Below are 19,059 nucleotides of genomic sequence, written 5' to 3'. Positions count from 1 at the left end.
TAAATTCCAAACTGAAAGAGAGCTGTGACCCCCACCAAAACAGGCAGGATATAACTTCAGGCAGCGTTTTGACTCTTCAGCTGAACTGCTTCACATGCCATTCATTCATTCAACTGGAGCAAAAGAAGGGAAAGGCAGGCCCTCTGCTTTCAGAAGCTCAACCCTGGCCCTATTGATTTCCACTGCAGGTATTTTCCCACTTAATCCTCTTCACTGTAATTCACGTAAGTAAATACTCTGCAGAGGAGGTACCTGAGTTCAGCCATTATTTAACATGCACATAGTACCAGTTACTGTAATTAAGTCAATAAACAATCTTTATTCTGCTATTTTAAAAGAGGTAATAGCTGCAGCCTGCATTAAAAATACCTTTCGCATGGTAAAAACCAAACAAAACACCACATAGAGTGGAAGAAACACCACTTTTCTAGGTTACAACTTTTCTAGAACCACACACCAGTTTCCCTGATCATAGTAACTCCTTTGAACCCTCACACAATCCAGGGATCTGCACACTGCTTCCAGTTCTCCTTCACAGAACACATGGTAATAGCGGTGGAAAACAGGGCTGAGTTCTTGTGATTCCTTGGAGCCAACTGGAAACAACCCTGTATCCACGCTTTCCCCTTTCTTTTTTGAGCCACCTTTCAGGTGCCAGGGAACCAGCAAATCCTGAGAGTGAAAGGAGGTTCGATTAGTGTGAATGGGCAGTGTGGAGTCTGCTATGGGCTTTGCATCATGGCCTTTGTCCTTCAGGTCACTAAGGAGTCGGTCAGAACACACTGAGTCTTGACTGCTGCTATCAGGGAGCTGATCACTGAGTGGTCTCTGGGCCCTGCCAGTGTTAATTTCATCTTCTTTGTCTTTACTACCATTCTTTTCCTTAAGGTATTTAGACTTCTGGTTTTTGTATTCTTGTTCCATTGCCCAGACATAAATCAGTGCTGTTCCACCAGGTCTCAGAAGCCGGGCTAGTTCACGGATAGTAGCCAGTCTCCTCTCCTACAAAGGAAAAGCATAAGTATGAAGCTAGTATGTAAAAGACAGGAGAACAGAATGACAGCAACTTCTCTTTACTGTCCTCCCCAAGATATAATAAGAATTAGAGGAACTTTTTTCCACTGTAGATTTTAATTCATAGCATAATCCATCATGAGGAGCAAGCCAGGCCATTTTCCTAAGCACAAGACTAGAACTCCATAGTCTAGAAGCTTGTTACAATGGAACAGCTCCTGCCAGGAGAAGCTTACACAGCCCAGAGATATAGCAGACTAGTGAGTACTGTCCCATTTGTTTGAAGATGGGCAATGAAGGCAGAGAAAAAAAAAAAACACATACGAGATCTGCTTAATATCTGAGCTGGGAAGAACATACCTCTGGATTGTCAAAGCAGAGCCCCCTTCTCTAGTGACATTAATTGTGAGCAGATGAAAATAAAACACAAACACCTAGATCAAAGGGCATCTGCCAAGCAAAAGAAGAATGTGAAGTCTTAAGAAGCAGCAGCACAGCACAGCAGCGTAACTCTGCTCTGACAACTGCTTATACCAAATGCAAACCTTTGATTTCTCCTCATTTTGTTCTTCCCTTTTGCTTTCATGAGCGCAAACCAGCAGTTTTTAGTAGAATTAGTAGCTGCGTACAGCCATACAGCAGTACAACAGAGCACAGAGAGGAGTGACTTACCGCTGTTGAGAAATGGTGGATTACAGCAATCGAGATGCAGGCGTCACAAGAACCACTGCGCATTGGCACCGACAGTGCATCACAGACAAAAGCCTCCAGATTTTTCTCTCCACAAATATCCACCAGGTTTTTGCTGCGGTCACAGCCAACCTATAACAAACCGTTTCATTAGGCTTTTCGTAAGAGGATAATTACAAGACTGGAAAATGATTTTCACTTGATGCTTACAGTAATAGAGTCATCACAGTCTCCTACTGAGGTAACACAGTTTAAAATAAAAACAAGAGCAAGTGTGAGAAAATGGCTTTAAGAGGCATATATAATTCCCAGGTATGGGCAATTAAACATTGATGCTTTAAAACAAAGGTGGCAGACTGGGTATTAGCTCATTGTAGCACCCTGATTTTGAACCAGCTTAAGACAAAACAGGTTTCAACCCAACTTCTCAAAGCTGTCTCTTAAGGTATCCTGAAACCAGCAAAACAAGAGGTGACCTAAACTCAGCATTTTCTTTTCCTTCCAGTTGCCCTTTGTAACCTGACAACATCTGAAACAGCCAAATACTGAATTCACAAAAGCTGTATGTGCAACTTCAGAGGACAATCTGGTGACTTTGGTGGCATCACTGCAGTATGTGGCACAGTTTCACCATTTCAGTATAAGTAAAGAAGTGCTCAGGTACAGCCCTGTTTGCCTCAATATCACAACCCACAAAGACATAAGCACAGTATCATTTTCTGAGGTTCTGTACAGCCGCAGACAAGTGACCCCTAGAAACCTCTCCAGAACAACTCATAAAACATTCCCCCCCCCCCCCTTGAACCTGGACAGTGTCCAGTTCAAAGATGGTGAGAAAGTTTTTTTACATGTTTGCATAAATCCACTACATCCAAACTGAACAAAGAGTGGGGTACATACCACCCTCATTTTCATTCCCGTCATACACAATGAATACTCAAACGAAAGCCCTGCTAACGAGATGTATACTGAACTCAGCTTGCATGAGAATATTAAATTTATTTTTGTTTTCAATGATCAGCAACAGGCAGACAGCAGAAAACAGATTCAGAATCCTAAATATTTACTGATGACAATGTTTACTGCATTTGACACAGAAAGAATACTTGATGCAAGAAGAATAGCAAACAACTTCATAACATCCTTCCAGTATCTGAAGGGGGCCTACAAGGATGCTGTGAGGGACTCTTCATTAGGGACTGTAGTGATAGGACAAGGGGTAATGGGTTAAAACTTAAAACGGGGGAAGTTTAGACTGGATATGAGGAAGAAATTCTTTACTGTAAGGATGGTGAGGCACTGGAATGGCTTGCTCAGGGAAGTTGTGAATGCTCCATCCCTGGCGGTGTTCAAGGCCAGGTTGGACAGAGCCTTGGGTGACATGGTTTAGCGTGAGGTGTCCCTGCCCATGGCAGGGGGGGTTGGAACTAGATGATCTCAAGGTCCTTTCCAACCCTAACTATTCTATGGTTCTATGATTCCAACTTGCTCTGGTAAATCAAGCCAGGAGGGACAACAGTACTACTAAAATAAAAATTCTGGTTTGCAATGATTAATGAAAATATGTTTATTTTCCATTATAACTTTTCATGTTACCAGTCCAAATCATTTTAGCTTTTAGTCTTCCATCACAGTTTTGAAGAGAACCAGGATTCTGTTCCAGTCATATCTCCTGAAACCTTCCAGGTGAGCTGCTTTCTAGTCAGGTCCCTGACTTCTGGTCCAAAGTAAATGAAACAGTTGTGAAAATGCCAACCTGACAATCCAAGATAATCCTCCACAAAAGCAGTACTATGAATATGCACATATTGTCCTGCCAATTAGCATTAAACACACCTGGTAAGATCAATCCTAGCATTGCCTTCTTCCCATTTATTCCTTGGCTTCTCTGTGTTTACTGAAGCACTGAGCAAGTAGTGTCATTTATGAATTAAAAAAAGGATACTCTTGTTTACTTGGAAGAAAACATAAATCCATGTCATTTCACACTGGAAGCCAACTGAGGCATCTTTTAATTACTCTCATCATGGAATGGGATTTAGGTGACAACTTGCATGTAGAGATTCCACACCTCATTACCAGTGCCTTCAACTACTTCAGCAATTAAGACATTAGCATTCAGTATTTAATAAAACTCAAAGGACCGAAATCACTGCTGGCACAAGGCAGAGGAATACCTGCAACTTCCGCTAACAACAAGCTTTCCCACAAAGAATTGCTTTGGCCCTGTGCATCTATAGTAAAAGCAGGCTGGATAAGGGAACTCAATTATCCCCTCCCAAAATGACCTTGAAAAGGACTACACTGTATGTTGATGAAATCCAGTGAACTGAGAATGAGAACAAAGGCATGACTGCCAGAACGTGAGCTCCTCATTTGCATCTGAATTATATCAAATAATTACAAAGTCAGGCTTACTTGTATTGTCAGACTTATTAAAGTGATGCTGCATCCAAAGCAAAAAGATTCTGTTTCATGATGAAAATGGTGATCTTAAAATGGATTACTTTGAACACTCAGCTGCTCTAAAATAGGCATATTAGGCTAAAACTTAGCATAGTTTTAATGTAAACATCATAATAGGTGCTATGCATATATGCATAAGTGCTAAACACAAGGAGTCACTGCAGATCTGCCTGGTGCTGAAGCTAAGCAAATGTAACATCCTCACTAGAATTATCTCTGAATATTTTAAAAGAATTATCACCACATTCCTGTATTTTCTAGTTTACAAGAAACATGCATTTATTAAAACACAAAATACATTGGTTTCAGTCACTTAGAAAACAAACTAGCACAAAGCAGCTAACTTTGGTGGTGCAGTGCCAACTTACAGCTGGAAAATGAGCCTGTGATTCTTACGAGTACACAAAACTGGGGCATAGACCCTAAACTCAGCTTTTTACAACTGCTACTGATTTCTGCATTCTGAAGCTCACAGAAGCTCTGATGTGATGAAGCTTCATTTACAGAAAACAGTTCAAGGGACTTTTTTAATTTAGAACAGACTTATTTTTATCTAATTAAACATGTAATCAAAACTTTATTTTTTTAATCTCAAAATACAACTGAAATGCTTTAATTTTTGCCAGTTTGTAACTCTGATGTTGATGCTCAGCACAGGATAGTGTTGAAGAGTGGAGGAAGGTAGACAATTTTTGTTAGTTCATTGTCCAAAACCAACAGAATCAAGTACCATCTCCTGGTCAGCCATACATTTTAAGGTTCCCTGTTTCTTACTATCTGTGAGTCCTCTCAATCATTCCTTATACCTATTTTCCAAATTATATATAATTATACCTGTTTTCCTTATCTCAGTTTTCCAAATCAAATTCCTTGTTCAACCCCCCTGATTTCTTACGTGTATCTCAAATAGCACTGTTTACTATTCAGCTGAATCTACTTTTTTAGCGGGTCCACCTCTCCATTAACTTGCTCTATACCTTTTAGTATTTCCCCAAAGGGGGGTGGCTTCCCATGTTTCTTGTCATTTACTCCAGGCAGCCATTCCCACATCCCTGCCTTTTTGGGGAGTACCTCCATCCCTCTCTTCGCTGCTTTTTTGTGATGTGGATAATGGCTTACAGGAGCTCCAGAGTGGCCACTGGTACTGGGGCTCAAAATCCACTTACAATGAAAGTCAGTGCCTGAAACCCCTGTTAAAAATGTACCTGGTTAAACACTTACTACACCCAACTCTTGTATCAACTTTTAAGTCAGGAAATCTGTACTAGTATGGAGGCCTGTCACTCTGCATCTATAACCCCATCAAACACAAAACTTATAGAAAAGGCAAAAGCATGTCGTCATCCTGGCATACAGCACTCCCTCCTTAGGGTGGTGGGTAACACAAACCTTTAGATTAACAAGCATCAAAAAAGACCAAGATACAAAGAGGATAAGGGAAGGGAGAAACAAACATAGCACCTGTGGTTTGAGTTTGTAGCAGCTCTATACTGACTTCCTGAGAATGGGATAACGCAAGCAGATACCCCATCCTGCTCCTTTGCATTCCCAGGCACTTTCACCTCCACCATTTCATCCAGGAGTAGCTAAACTAAGTTTCATACAATCTCTCTCATGCAGTGGTTTGGAATAGATCATTAGGGGGCAAAAGGCACCAAATAGTTTGCTTTGTAATGGTGCTGCAGATCTGCAAGAGCTAAATCCTTTTGCAAGATTAAATAAAAGACCTTAAAAAGGTCAGTGCTGCCCACCATGATATATTTTTTTCCCTACATTATCTCATTATAACTAACTCTACCTTGTAGAATTAGTTCATTTAAGTATCTGGAAACTTGATTGATTCAGCACATTAGAAACTGATGAAGAAAATGACATTTAATTCTGAAATCCAGCCACCAAATGGAATTCTGTGGCTCCCTGGAGAAACACCTCAGCTATAACTAATAGCATGAGAGCCTTAAGGAATCAAATTACATTCCAGCAAACACAGATATACGTAGAAAAAGAGACACCAGCACAGCCACAGCAAGACAAACGAATCTGCTTGCTCCAGTTGGTCTGAGTCAGGCCTTTAGCATTCCTTTCACGTAGTGTTTTGCTTTGCAATTGCATACAGTCAGGGCGCCTGTGGAACTGCTATGGCTAAAACCTGAAGTTCATTTCTCAATAATAAAGCATCAGAACAAAGCTGAGCAATTCAGTGTTCATTCTGGTTTTGTGCTGCTGTTGCCCAGTTCCTTCTGAGCAATTTTTCCACATCTTCCATCATTTTAACAGCTCCAATTTATTGAGAGAAAAGGGCAGGAAAGGTTCTGCTTTGCCCTCTGATCCCTAAGAGCAAGTGAACTTGCTCCAGGTGTACCTTTACCAAATAGTTTTGTCCTTCCTGCTTTTTACTCACTACTACTAACTCGTTTGGATAGGAATCTGCTCTCAGTCAACAGGGACCCAGTGACACTAAAACCCCCAACACTGCGCAACCATACTATAGCAAATATTCACCTTCCCTCTTCCCCACAGCCTGACACAATCAAACCTGCATACAGTTCCAGTGGATCCCAGTTTAGTACAATAATGCAGAAAACAAAGATGCATATCTCACAGCAAAAGGGTGTCTTACAAGGTCATGTGAAATACAAGCTACATTACTGATTACCATCAAATGACACACATTACAGACAGAAATGTCTGTATTAAAGCAAACCATTTTGGTTCCTGCAACGCCATCACTTTTATTCCTAGCATCAGTACTCTGACAACAAAGAGTAATTTCTTTATATAGATAAAGAAAAAATACCTACCCAATGGCATTTTAAGTTGTAACTGGATTTCCCACCAGTCTACAAGTTCAATTAAAAACGTAAACCACAAAACTGGAAAGCTTCAATGTCCTTCACTCACACCCTGGCTCTGTAAGGGTGCTGAATGTTCCTGTGGGGATTTACACATCACCACACCTACCTGAAGGCTGGAAACTGGGAGACAGACCTAAAGCTCATAAAAATTGATGAGATATATTGCAATGACATCAACTGCCTTGGGAATGAAACCCTTGTGGTGATGAGGGGATCGATAAGGCTGAACCTTAGCATTCTGTAAAAGCCTTGCTTATAGATATGAATATTAATCACTTAAATTCACTTAAGTATAAAATAAATAAAGTGTTAAAACAATTTCCCAAATGTGGTTGGATGGGAATGGGATTGTATAAAAGCAACCACAAAACCATTTTTCTCTTTTGCATTCACTCAAATAATAAAACAGCTGGATATGACAGAAAAAAGAAAAAGTAATCTGAAACTTTATTAAATTCAATCTTTCTCCAGTCTTTGTCCTAATTACATCAGACTTTGATACCATCCTCACTCAATCTGAATTTGTCATGAAATTGCTGCTCTTTCACTGTGTCAGATAAATGCAGCCATTACAGTGCTGTCATTTTCATTGAGCATAGATGGACTTAACGTGCATTTCATTGTCACACAACAATACTCGAGTAGATCAGGCTATGTGTAATCATCCAAAGAAACTGAAGCAAATACAATAGTATAGGCCACAGTGGAGACATTTTCAGACACTGCCTGAAGATGAAAACCATCAAACGAGCTACCTTAGCTTTGATTTACTATCATTAGTGCTGCTGCTTAAAGTATCCTATCTAAAAAAGTATAGTAGCCTTTAGAGCACATTGCTTGCCTCCAGGAAGTACGTGCCTCAAGTTTTCAGTATTTCTGAGTCAAAACACACAGAGCTACATAGCTATACCAACAGTGCTCTTCCCACCCCTAAATAACTCCTAATTTCACAGCCCTGCTTTATTGCTTCTTTCCCAGCGGGGCCCAGGCTAAGAGCTCCAGTGCACTGTGCATAAAAACTTACCAAGAGCCACAGCAACTGCTGTGAGGGAAAGGCTGCAGTACTTAAATTTCTCCCTGGATTTTATGCCCCCAAGTAAAGAGGAGTAAATGAGGGAGGAAACCAACGCTCTGCTTCTAGGGAGAACTACTCTTATCCCATCAGTTTACCTAATATACAAAGCTTGTTCTGTAACCCCTCACCCTCAGGTCTATGCACAGCCCACAGTAAATGGAAATAACACAGTCCCCTTCTTGAGATACCTTGTCAAAAGCTTAAAATATCTGTAACAACAATACAGATGCACTCTTCTTTAACCACGCTTTGGCTGACACATAAAAATAAATATAGTAAAAAGAAGGAGTCACATCCATCCTCCTGAGACTCGGTGCTGGCTTGCAGATGAAAACAAGCAAATGCAATGTCTAGACTCTAGCTCCAACTAAGAACAACTCACTGTCACCAGCAGGAAATAAAACATCAAGGAAGGCCAACTGAATGAAGCTATTCCCAGATCCTGTTTTTAAAACTGCCTCAACTGCTTCTTCAAGTTTACTCCCTTTCACTGTTACTTTTCACGTTTTGGATTTCTCCTGCAGGTACCTATGAAATGAGGTAAACTCCTAAAGTAACAGAGGAGAGGAGCTGCTTTTCCTCTGACTGCCAGTAGGTCTTTCTTTCCTTTAGCTGGTTAACAGTGGGCTCCCAAAACAGACTGGTGCTGGTGATTTCTGAACACAACATCTTGCAGATTTCACCTTAAAAACCCACCACAAACCTACGCAACAGCATTTTACTAAATTCATTCTAGGACCTGGTAACCTTCATGGTACCGTGATAAACATTTCTCCTCTCTAGTTAGGTTTGCTGATTTTTCTTACAGAAGAAATGAGTGAAAGAATGTACTGAACATTAATAATTATACTCAGGCTACAGCAGCCAGGCATCAGCATGCCTACTTATAATATCAGTTGATTTTGTTCTAGCTTATAAGAGTAATGGAAATAAATCCATTACTAATACAGACAAGGCTGTATTAGCCATATAAAACTTATGGTTTATAGTGGAATATAAACAGCAGGACAGAAATTCCTGAGACAGACAAACAAGTCTGACTTTTATTATTAATAATGAGTTTTGCCTTACACAGAAGTTTTCAAGCCTGGTGGATTTCAAAGTGTTTCACAGTACAAGAATGTGAAAGACTGGGGAGAGCAGATACCATAAAGCAAACCTCTCAGATGTATTCTGGGTAAAAAAAAAAATTAAAAAAAAAATAAAAAAATAAAAAAATTGGGAAGTTTGATCCTTGCAAAAAATTCTTTGAAATATTTGCAATAAAAACTATCTCTTGGTTCATATTTGCATGTGCTTCCTACCTCTCTGATAGGAAAGAAGTAAAACTGCTCTAAGTACAAACTGAGGCAGTGAATGTGATAGCAACATCAGCAAGAATGACATTAGAACTGTCTAAAAGTGAAGAAAGTGAGAGAAAGGCCGCAAATCCACGCTGAAGTTGAGAATCCTCCATGAATTTTATGTTGTTGTATTTACTGGGCCTACACACAGAGTCAGAGGTGGGACAGCCAAACACAACATCATTCACAGATGCCTCACCACCAGACAGAAGGCAACTGAAGAGGATATATGAAAAGTAGTGCGTCTGGAGATTTCAGGGACATGTACATTGCATTTCTCACCCACCAGTCAAGTGAAAAACTAGTTGGAAGCATTCAAACTGTTCATCCATTTTCCCTTGTAATAAGTTTAAATAACAACAACATAAAAGGCTAAAGCATCCATTACAAATTTTCAATCCAGAACACCCATTACTTTTTTTTTTTTTTAAATTAACATACTTTGATCTGCAAAGCAAAAGTGGTTTTGAAAAAAGAAGGGTAATGCACATAGTGAATGGATGCGAAAACCTAACACAACTGGTAATTGGACTTGGGTTAGGAAACAGCTTTCTGTTCTGGCACTCTTCCCACAAGCTCCAACATCCTACAAATGCATGATGGAATAAACACTAGTACCAATGTAAACAAAGGACAGTAGCTACTACTTACCACGTATAAGTCCTCATTGATGCCTAGATACTTCCCATTGCCACAACCAACATCAGCCACTATTGAGCCTTTTGGTAGGGACCTGAGAAACTCTACAATTTGGGGCCACGGGCTATGCCTAGTACTGCTGAAGTGTGTGGCTATCTCTTCATACACCTTGTGTACATATTCTTGCTCCAGCTTAGAGGCCTCCATCTCACTGTGAGGAAACGAAGGTTGTACCTGGCTTTGCAGTCCTTTCTGGCTGTCACAAACAGATGGGTAAACTAGATATAGCAACAGATACACAAAAAAATACTTGGTTAAAGTGATTCCTTGTTGATTAAACTTATTTAGCAAAATAAAATTAAAAGTGAAACATTAAAATGCAAAAAATGCTTCATTCCTCCTTTACCTTTTAAAAATTTAAATGCAGGTTGAACTGCAGAAGTGTTTGATTCCTTTAGAACAAGCAGCCTGCCCACATATACCACAGGCTATTTGCAGTGATCAATCATCCCGCTACATTAACAAGGTTTATGTATGGTGCCTGTAATAACAAAGATCATGACATTGCTGCAATTCAGCCTCTGAAATTCTCTTCTGAGGGCACAAATGGACTTCAATTCCATGTAATCATTGAGAGACCTATCTCCTACATTCTGTCCTGCCCTAAAGCACTTACATGGCTCTATCACTGCAGATCTGACTGCTTCTCCTTCTTTAATGTACTTAATTTCCCAAAATTGAAGTCCTCTTCACATAAAACCAACTGAAACTGACTGGAACATGAAGAATAGTAGCTATTTCTATTCTGTTGCATTATTGCAGAACTTGAGGTCCCCACAGAAATGCAAGATACCAGGTTACTTGCCCAGCTCTGGAGCAAGCCAAATGCCTTCCTGTATAGAGCAATCACACAGATGCAAACAACTCCAATGATATAGTATGCCTAACCTCGAGCCATTCAGGAATGGCTACCATGACTGCCAAAGCTACCCAAAGGGATAAACCGGTTGGCTAATAAAATGCTTACATATTGGCAATAAATAACAATTTTGACTTGAAGATCACCTCAAGACACTTACTGCAATTGCAAGGGCTTCTCCTCACTTTCCTGAATGTAAATGATGTCCTTGTTTCCCTTCGATTCAGCGTTAAATCTGCAGCATCAGCAGTGATTGTTCCAATTTTCTGCCCAAGCTCAGATGCTTGAATGACATCATATTTTCGGGGTGTAATCCTAAAACAAAGTAACACAAAATAAAAGAATAATTCAATTTGCATCCGGAAAAAAAAAATCCAATCCATCATTATAAGGCAGCAATTCTTACACACTGTGACATGTGTGATTATAACACTATTTAATGTATGGCTGATTTTCAATTTTCAACTTCTTCAATTTCAGATGAAAAAAAAGAGGAGCTGACAGAAACTAATGATGTTAATTAAAGTGTTATTTGATTGCAAGTAATTACATTTCCCTCCCTCCCTTCCTTTCCTTCCATAAAAGTTTGACTGTTTATTTTCCTAGAACTTATTTTTTTTAATATTTGTTTTCTACAAAAATATGTACTTGCTAAAGATAAAACACACTACTAGAAACGGTGGCTGTGGGTATAGAAGCATAGAACTGACCGAGCTCTACATTAGCAGACTGAGGTTCCTTGTTGCAAATAGGCCTCTCCAGTGAATTCTGCTTTGCAACAGAATGCCTTTTCCATTTACTGACAACAGAATATGCAAAGAATGCAGCACTCTGGGAGATTTGCTGAAATGCCTAAAGAGACAAACTCTGCTGTAGTGATTTCTTGACCAAAATCTATCAAGCAAACTGGGAACAGAGGTGCTTAAGCTACTTTGGGATGTGGCATGGATCTTAATGGAACAGAAAAGCAGTTTGCGGGCCAAAATTCACGGGACAAAAGTGATTTGGAACTTTCCTGGGGTGACAAAAGTTTCAAATAATTTTATTAAAAATTTTACATAAAAGTACCAAACCCAGGAATTTTTAATAGCTCTACAAATGAATCTCAAAATTGAGAAAACGGAAAAGACAAAGTACAGTGTGAAACAGAACATGAGAGAAGAGAAACAGCTGCACCCACATGTAGCTTCTCATCACTTGCACATGGGAAAAAGTAGATACTGTCGGAACAAAATGAAAACTCATCAGGGAAACAGCACCTCAAAGCTGTTACTGTCACACTGAAGCACTTCTTGAACTTAAGTCATCAAGGAGACTAATGCTGAAGTTTCCTCAAGAAAAAACATCTCAAAGGAACCGGCCTCTCAGTGGTACAAAGTACCTGACCCCCAACAGGACAAGCTCTCACTATAAAACTGACTTCCACATTGGTTAGCCAAGTTTAACCCTTATAGGTTGAGCCAAAAGGGAAGTTGGGGCATGGTGAAAGTGTCTTTATATCTTTTAATAAAGCAGAGCACTTATTTCTCTTATTTCTCCTGGAACCTTTCTGCAGGTCACATGAAGCTGCTCCCCAGTGGCTGTACTTAACCAAAAAGAAAGATCCAAATGCTGAAAGGCAGCCTGCAGCCTGATCAGCATGCCTGTACTCTGCTGTAAGCCGTCTTTCCTACTGCAGGGAAACTGATCTCTAGCCCAGCCACAGGGAGAAAGTGTGCAGGTCTTTTCTGTCTGGAAATCAGGGAGCAGCATATTGATGCTCCATCTAGATGGTGCAAAAGGGAGACATGGAGCAGCCCCAAGAATGGAAATCTCCCAAAGTCAGCCATGGAAAGGATGGGATCTAATAAAGAATTGCCTTGTTCATGGCAGATAATGAAGCTATGATGAAATAATCAGCTGAGGATGCCCAAAACTCCCTCTACAGAACTTCAAATACTGAGTTTGCAGGTTCCCTATTCTCCAGAATAATTCCAAAACTGAATCTTTTGTTCTCCAACTGGACTCCTGAGGAGCAGATAAAAGGCATCACAAGTGATCTTAAATACATCCTGACATTATGTGTGCAAGTGAATTCATTGTACTCGCTGGATGATTAATCTTGTGGATTACAATAGGATGCCTCACGGCATGATGGAAAGCTTACTTCAGCTGAGTATATTGACACACTATTGCTTTTAAAAACATACAGAAAAGCTACTTTTAGGAAAGGTTGATTAGCACTGGGACAGGAACTTACACGAGTAGAAAGATCTGGGATCATCATTTTAACTCTAGTTTATGTCACTGGTTCTCAAAAGACAACTACCACTTGATGGCACAAGTAATGATCTCATTCCATTTGTTAGAAGGCAGGTTATACTACCACAACTTGAAAAACTGCTGGCAAGTATTGCAAGTGCTCTGCATGAATCTTTCCTTCTCCTGGAAGTTTGGCTGTCCAGGGCCAGCTTAGGAATAGCGGACCTGGTGGCCTTGGAGAAAGCTCTTGTGAGGACAGCCAGGGGCCTTAAGCAACGGCCACCCCTCCTTTCCCTTGAGCTGCTTTTAAACAGAGGCTGTCTTGCTGGGCCACCCCCAACCACAGCTCTGTCTGTGCGCAGCCACTGCCTCACTCACCTCCAGGCTGACATCCCAGCCTGGCCCCAGAGAGCTGCCTGATGCCCAGGGCTGGGGACTGGCCCCCAGCTTCCCTGGCAACAGCAATGAGGTGGAAACTGCACCAAGTTCTCAGAGTTGCAAATGACCTTTCCAAAAGGCAACTGAAAGTATTTGACAGGACAAAATAAGTAGCTTATAACACTGATATCAGTGTTCAGTCTTGTATACCAAAAAACAAAGGACTTCACTGCCTTGTGCATCTATAACAACGCACATCACAAGGACCACTTGCTTTTTACAGGTATTTCATTTAATGAGGGAATATACAGGTGGTATAAGCCTTCATATTCACCCTTCTTCACAATACAAATTAACCAGCAAAATTAAAAGGCAGAAAATCTTCTGCCAATAAAAGGATTTGGTGTTTCATTTACACAGAATGTAATTAGTGTCTCCAATTGACTGCTGCATTCAGTGACAGCTTGGGTCAAACAAAGGAAGAAACATTTACCATGGGCATTTGTGTCCAACATGATGGTTTCTATACTCTCCTGAAGTACACTGCTGTCACTCACAGAGCTTGCCAAGGTTTTAGCCTTTTTGCCAATGTCAGCACTCCTACTGTAGGTAGCTCCCAGTGCTGCATGATTTAAAAAGCATGTATTTAAACTCTACAATAAGCAAAGCCTCAAGACATATTTTAAAAAACCCAAACATGCTCAGTACAATACAGCCTTATCAGTAATTAAAAGCGTCCCTAAAGCAGCCTTTCTCTAAAGCCTTTGGCATACCTGATCCAACAGCAAAAGCTGTGGGCTGAAAAGAAAGAAAGGAAATGGTAAAGTTAATTGCACTGCAATCAATTCTTTGCCAGCTCAGACTCATTGAGTACTTTCACAATGCAGATGTGAGAGCAATTTCTGAGCAAAACTTTACTTGTGACAGCAGCAGAAAACTGCATCTCAGGGACTGACAATTAACTTCCTAAAATCCACAATTTTCTCAGTTTAACCTGAGCAGAGGAATGAATTTGTACATTTATTATAAAATTTTACTTGATTTCTTTCAGAGCAATTTAAAAACCAGTGTCATTAACAAAGCAAAGGACATGTACTATTCTACTATCAGCAATGCAAGGACTCTTACACATACCCATGTGTCCACAGGTATCTGGATTCTCCAGCCATCACCAATAAGCTGCATCGGGGAAGCATAATTGCCACTGTATGGCCATCAGGGTGTTTGAAATCCATCACAATCTAAAAAGAAACAAAACCAGCCACCATGAACAAGCATGACCTACAGAGCTTCATATACATGCCAGGCATTCACAAATCCTAGCTTTGTCTCTTTAACATGTTCATCAGAATATTGCTGTGAAACAGATACATATTTCCTAAGGATGCAAAAATCTCTAGGTTTCTATGCATAAGATCTCTCCTTTTCAGCACTGTGTTAAAAAATCTGAGACAGTCACAAATACATGTCTACAGGTAATTAAAATTCTCAATTTTTTTTTTACAGTAATAAGTTTCCTTGTGAGTACACAGTAGCATCGTTTAACCTCTGTGTGTACCATATACCTGTGAGGGAGGAAAGGATTACTACCCCTCAGCTAAAGGCAACTGCATCAAAGGAAAAAAGGGTTCATTTGCTGTAACTCAGACACCTGAAAGGTAGGTACCTGGGCTAAGGCAGTCAGCTGCTTTTTGTTAAGTCTATGCAGAGAGACAAGCATCTCCCCAGTGACTCATCCTAGTCTAAAATGTAGAGCTAAATGAAGTGGAGTGACCCTTATGCCCTCTGGAAATGCCTATCCATTCACAGCAGATTGAGCTCAGACAACTAACCCAGTGTGGATGCTTAACATTCAGATTACCAGGAATGGGTGTGAGAAGTAATTTCCAACCTGCCTACATTCTTGGAGGTTTACAGCACAGCAAGCACATGCAGTCTCCCAAGATCCTAAGATGCCAACTACCAGACCATCCTTTTATTATTTGCCACCCAGCTTCTAGTGATGGCAATATACCAAGGTAACACTTTCAGCTTTATTCCAATTTCACAGCCCAGATGGCAGTGCTACATTTTGCTTCTGCTTGGGCTAGGAATGTTATCCTTTCACATTTCCCAAATGAGAGAAACTCTTGCTGTGGAAAATAATAAACACACCAAGCAAGTTACAGAAGACTTACCATAAAAGAAAACTAGTCAAAACCTATTCAAGTCAGCAGTTCCAGCTACACTGGAGAATCAACACCATGAAAGTGCTGCCACCTGACTTGTAACCTACTAAGTTTACAATTTAAAAACAGACTTACTATACTATGCCAGACTGAAATAAATTAAGCAGCTCTGCTCCTGCATACAGATGCTTTTAACAAAGACAAAGCATTGGTGTAATGATTCAGCACAAAAACCCAGCAAGACAGAGACTGAATAAGCAAGACTTTTAAACACTAAAAATTACCACTTCCAACATTCACTATTTAATGCTGTACACACCGAAGCAAACTACAATGGCATTTACATTTTTAGGGAAAAAAAAACAACAAAAACCAAACCCTATTTACGCCTGTAATACCACCCACACAGAGTGACACAGCTTCTCCTGTTGAGCTATCTAAATTTAAGGCAAGAAATGACGAGGGTGATAAACAGTGGGGCTGAAAGGGGAAGAGAGATGGGAAAACAGGAATAAAGCCTACCTATAAGCTCTGATTAATGATTATGAAACACTTCAATAGTTACATAAATAGATGAATGGCAGCCACTTGCTAATATACTCTTCCCCTTGCACTTCATAATTTCTTCAAGGTATTCTCCAAGAAGCATGGGGTGAAGGAGGAGAAAATACAGTGGCTCCACAGATCTGATGAAGAGGCTGTCCCATAAGGCACGACTAAGTGCAAGCCTCTGTAAAAAGATGTAGCTATCTGGCAACGCAAAGAAACTAGAAGGTAACCAATCAACACCAGAACATAATGAAAGAAAAAGCATGAAAAGGAAAGAAGCGGGGAGTGAAGAGGTTGGATGAAATGGGTGAGATGATATCTCAGCCTGTCTTTTGCCTTCCCGGCTCACTGCTGTTGGGGGACAAGTGTGAGGGGACAAGTGTGAGGGGACAATATAGACTGGGTTCTTCAGAATAACCTGAACATGAGACTGAACAATTCCTTCCTGGAAGCTCAGTCACCCTACTGTCCCTCTTTCTGGGTCAGTAGTAGCTACAAAGCTCTGTTCTTGCAGATGTTGCTCAGGAACCGCACTTTCTCAAAGAGTCAATGAGGAGACTTCTGTGAGGTTCCCTACACTTCCAGTCCCCACCTTCCCACAGTGCCCACATGAGGACCTTGCTCCCTTTCATTTCTGCACGCCAGGCTGGGGACGCTACATGAAGCAGTGGGAAACATTGTGGCTGCTCCCCCTCGAAATGAACTTCATCCTTATGACAAATACTGATGTTTTTGGGAGGAAAATATAAATAAAGGATTCATGTACTTGCAGATGGGCAATGACATTAAGTAATGAGCAGTTATTAGACCAGTCAAAAATCGAAAGGATTCAACACTGTCCAACATGACATCCTTGTCTCTAAATTGCAGAGACATCAATTTGATAGGCTGACCACTCAGTGGATAAAGAACTGGCTGGATGGCCGCACGCAAAGAGCTGTGGTCAATGGCTCAATGTCCGGCTGGAGACTGATGCAAAAGGTTAACAAATGTACAGGGGGGTTAGGGTTGAGCCACTTGTTTTACAGTGTTACTGCTTGCTCATGCTTATGTACATGGTATTTGCAATGTACAAGGGGATAGGTCAAACCGCTTACTTAACAATGTTACTGCTTGCTCATGCTTATCATGCAACGTACAACGGATCAGGACACTTGCTTAATAATATCATTGCTCACTCATGATTATGCTAGGACAAGACATAAGGACATAGCTATTGTCAAGAAGTAGGGACCATGTCTTGATTCCCATCCTTTGAACGCCTTCGTGTATGCTAGAACTAGATATAAAGACATAGCTATTGTTAAGAAGTGGGGACCGTGACTTGTTTCCAGTCTTTTGGATGCCTAGGCCAGCTGAAATTGGCTCTGCACTTTGGACAAAGACCAAGCCTCCAGGGAGCATGTGTAATAACCAGAGGTGAAAAGTTCAGGCTCGAGGACGACTCATTTACTTCATCTTGAGAACTTCACTCATGACCACTAGGAGGCACTGCACAGGCACAAAGGACTTAGCTCATTATAATGCAAAGCAGGAATAGGACATGAATATGTATAGGCGTGTTGTGCAACCTCATGCATATGCATAACTTTAGAGGATAAATGTAAAGGAGAAACAACGCTGAGGTGCACAAGCCTTTGGAGGAGCTATTCCCCATGCGCCTCAGTGCTGAATAAAGCATACCTACTTTACAACTTTAACGAGTTGCAGAGTCTATCCGCACATCAGAGACCAGTAATGCGTGGTGCTCCTCAGTGATCAGTGTTGGGACCGGTCTTGTTCAACATCTTTGTCGCTGACATGGACAGTGGGATTGAGTGCGCCCTCAGCAAGTTTGCCGATGACACCAAGCTGTGTAGTTCAGTTGATACGCTGGGGGGAAGGAATGCCATCCAGAGGGACCTTGACATGCTTGTGAGGTGGGCTGATGCCAACCTTATGAAGTTTAACCATGCCACGTGCAAGGTCCTACACCTGGGTCAGAGCAATCCCAGGCACAGCTACAGGTTGGGCAGAGAAGAGATTCAGAGCAGCCCTGCCGAGAAGGACTTGGGGGTGTTGGTTGATGAGAAAATGAACATGAGCCAGCTTCGATGTGCACTCACAGCCCAGAAAGCCAACCGTATCCTGGGCTGCATCAAAAGGAGCGTGACCAGCAGGTCAAAGGAGGTGATCCTGTCCCTTTCCTCTGCTCTTGTGAGACCTCATTTGGAGTATTGTGTGCAGTTCTGGTGTCCTCAACATAAAAAGGACATGGAACTGTTGGAACAAGTCCAGAGGAGGGCCACAAGGATGATCAGGGGACTGGAGCACCTCCCGTAGGAAGACAGGCTGAGGAAGTTGGGGCTGTTCAGCCTGGAGAAGAGAAGGTTGCATGGAGACCTCATAGCAGCCTTCCAGTATCTGAAAGGGGTCTATAAGAGTGCTGGCGAGGGACTCTTCATTAGGATCTGAAGTGACAGGACAAGGGGTAATGGGTTAAAACTTAAACAGGGGAAGTTTAGATTGGATATGAGGAAAAAGTTCTTTACTGTAAGGGTGGTGAGGCACTGGAATGGGATGTGAATGCTCCATCCCTGCCAGTGTTCAAGGCCAGGTTGGACAGAGCCTTGGGTGACATGGTTTAGTGTGAGGTGTCCCTGCCATGACAAGGGGGTTGGAATAAGATGATCTTAAGGTCGTTTCCAACCCTAACTATTCTATCATTCTAAATTTCACAGTT

General features: G+C 41.1%; 1 protein-coding gene across 3 annotated transcripts in view; it reads right to left on the bottom strand.

Moving 5' to 3' along the window:
* Window positions 1-290: 290 nt before the first annotated feature.
* ALKBH8 (alkB homolog 8, tRNA methyltransferase) overlaps window positions 291-19,059 on the bottom strand; it is a 62,211-nt gene continuing 43,442 nt past the window's right edge. For all 3 annotated transcript variants that reach the window (XM_057399724.1, XM_057399722.1, XM_057399725.1), the window contains 5 exons: window positions 14,755-14,861; window positions 11,162-11,316; window positions 10,095-10,360; window positions 1,687-1,836; window positions 291-1,002 (listed from right to left, as the gene is read on the bottom strand). In XM_057399724.1, coding sequence (XP_057255707.1) covers window positions 433-1,002; window positions 1,687-1,836; window positions 10,095-10,360; window positions 11,162-11,316; window positions 14,755-14,861 — 1,248 coding nt within the window. In that variant the 3' untranslated portion in view covers window positions 291-432. The remainder of the gene's footprint in view (window positions 1,003-1,686; window positions 1,837-10,094; window positions 10,361-11,161; window positions 11,317-14,754; window positions 14,862-19,059) is intronic.

This window comes from Pezoporus wallicus, unplaced genomic scaffold, assembly GCF_028554395.1.
Source record: "Pezoporus wallicus isolate ANWC-B61680 ecotype Strahan unplaced genomic scaffold, APGP_CSIRO_Pwel_v1 scaffold_6446, whole genome shotgun sequence".
In the NCBI taxonomy this organism is placed as follows: domain Eukaryota; kingdom Metazoa; phylum Chordata; class Aves; order Psittaciformes; family Psittacidae; genus Pezoporus; species Pezoporus wallicus.
This window is presented reverse-complemented; position numbering and strand designations above follow the sequence as displayed.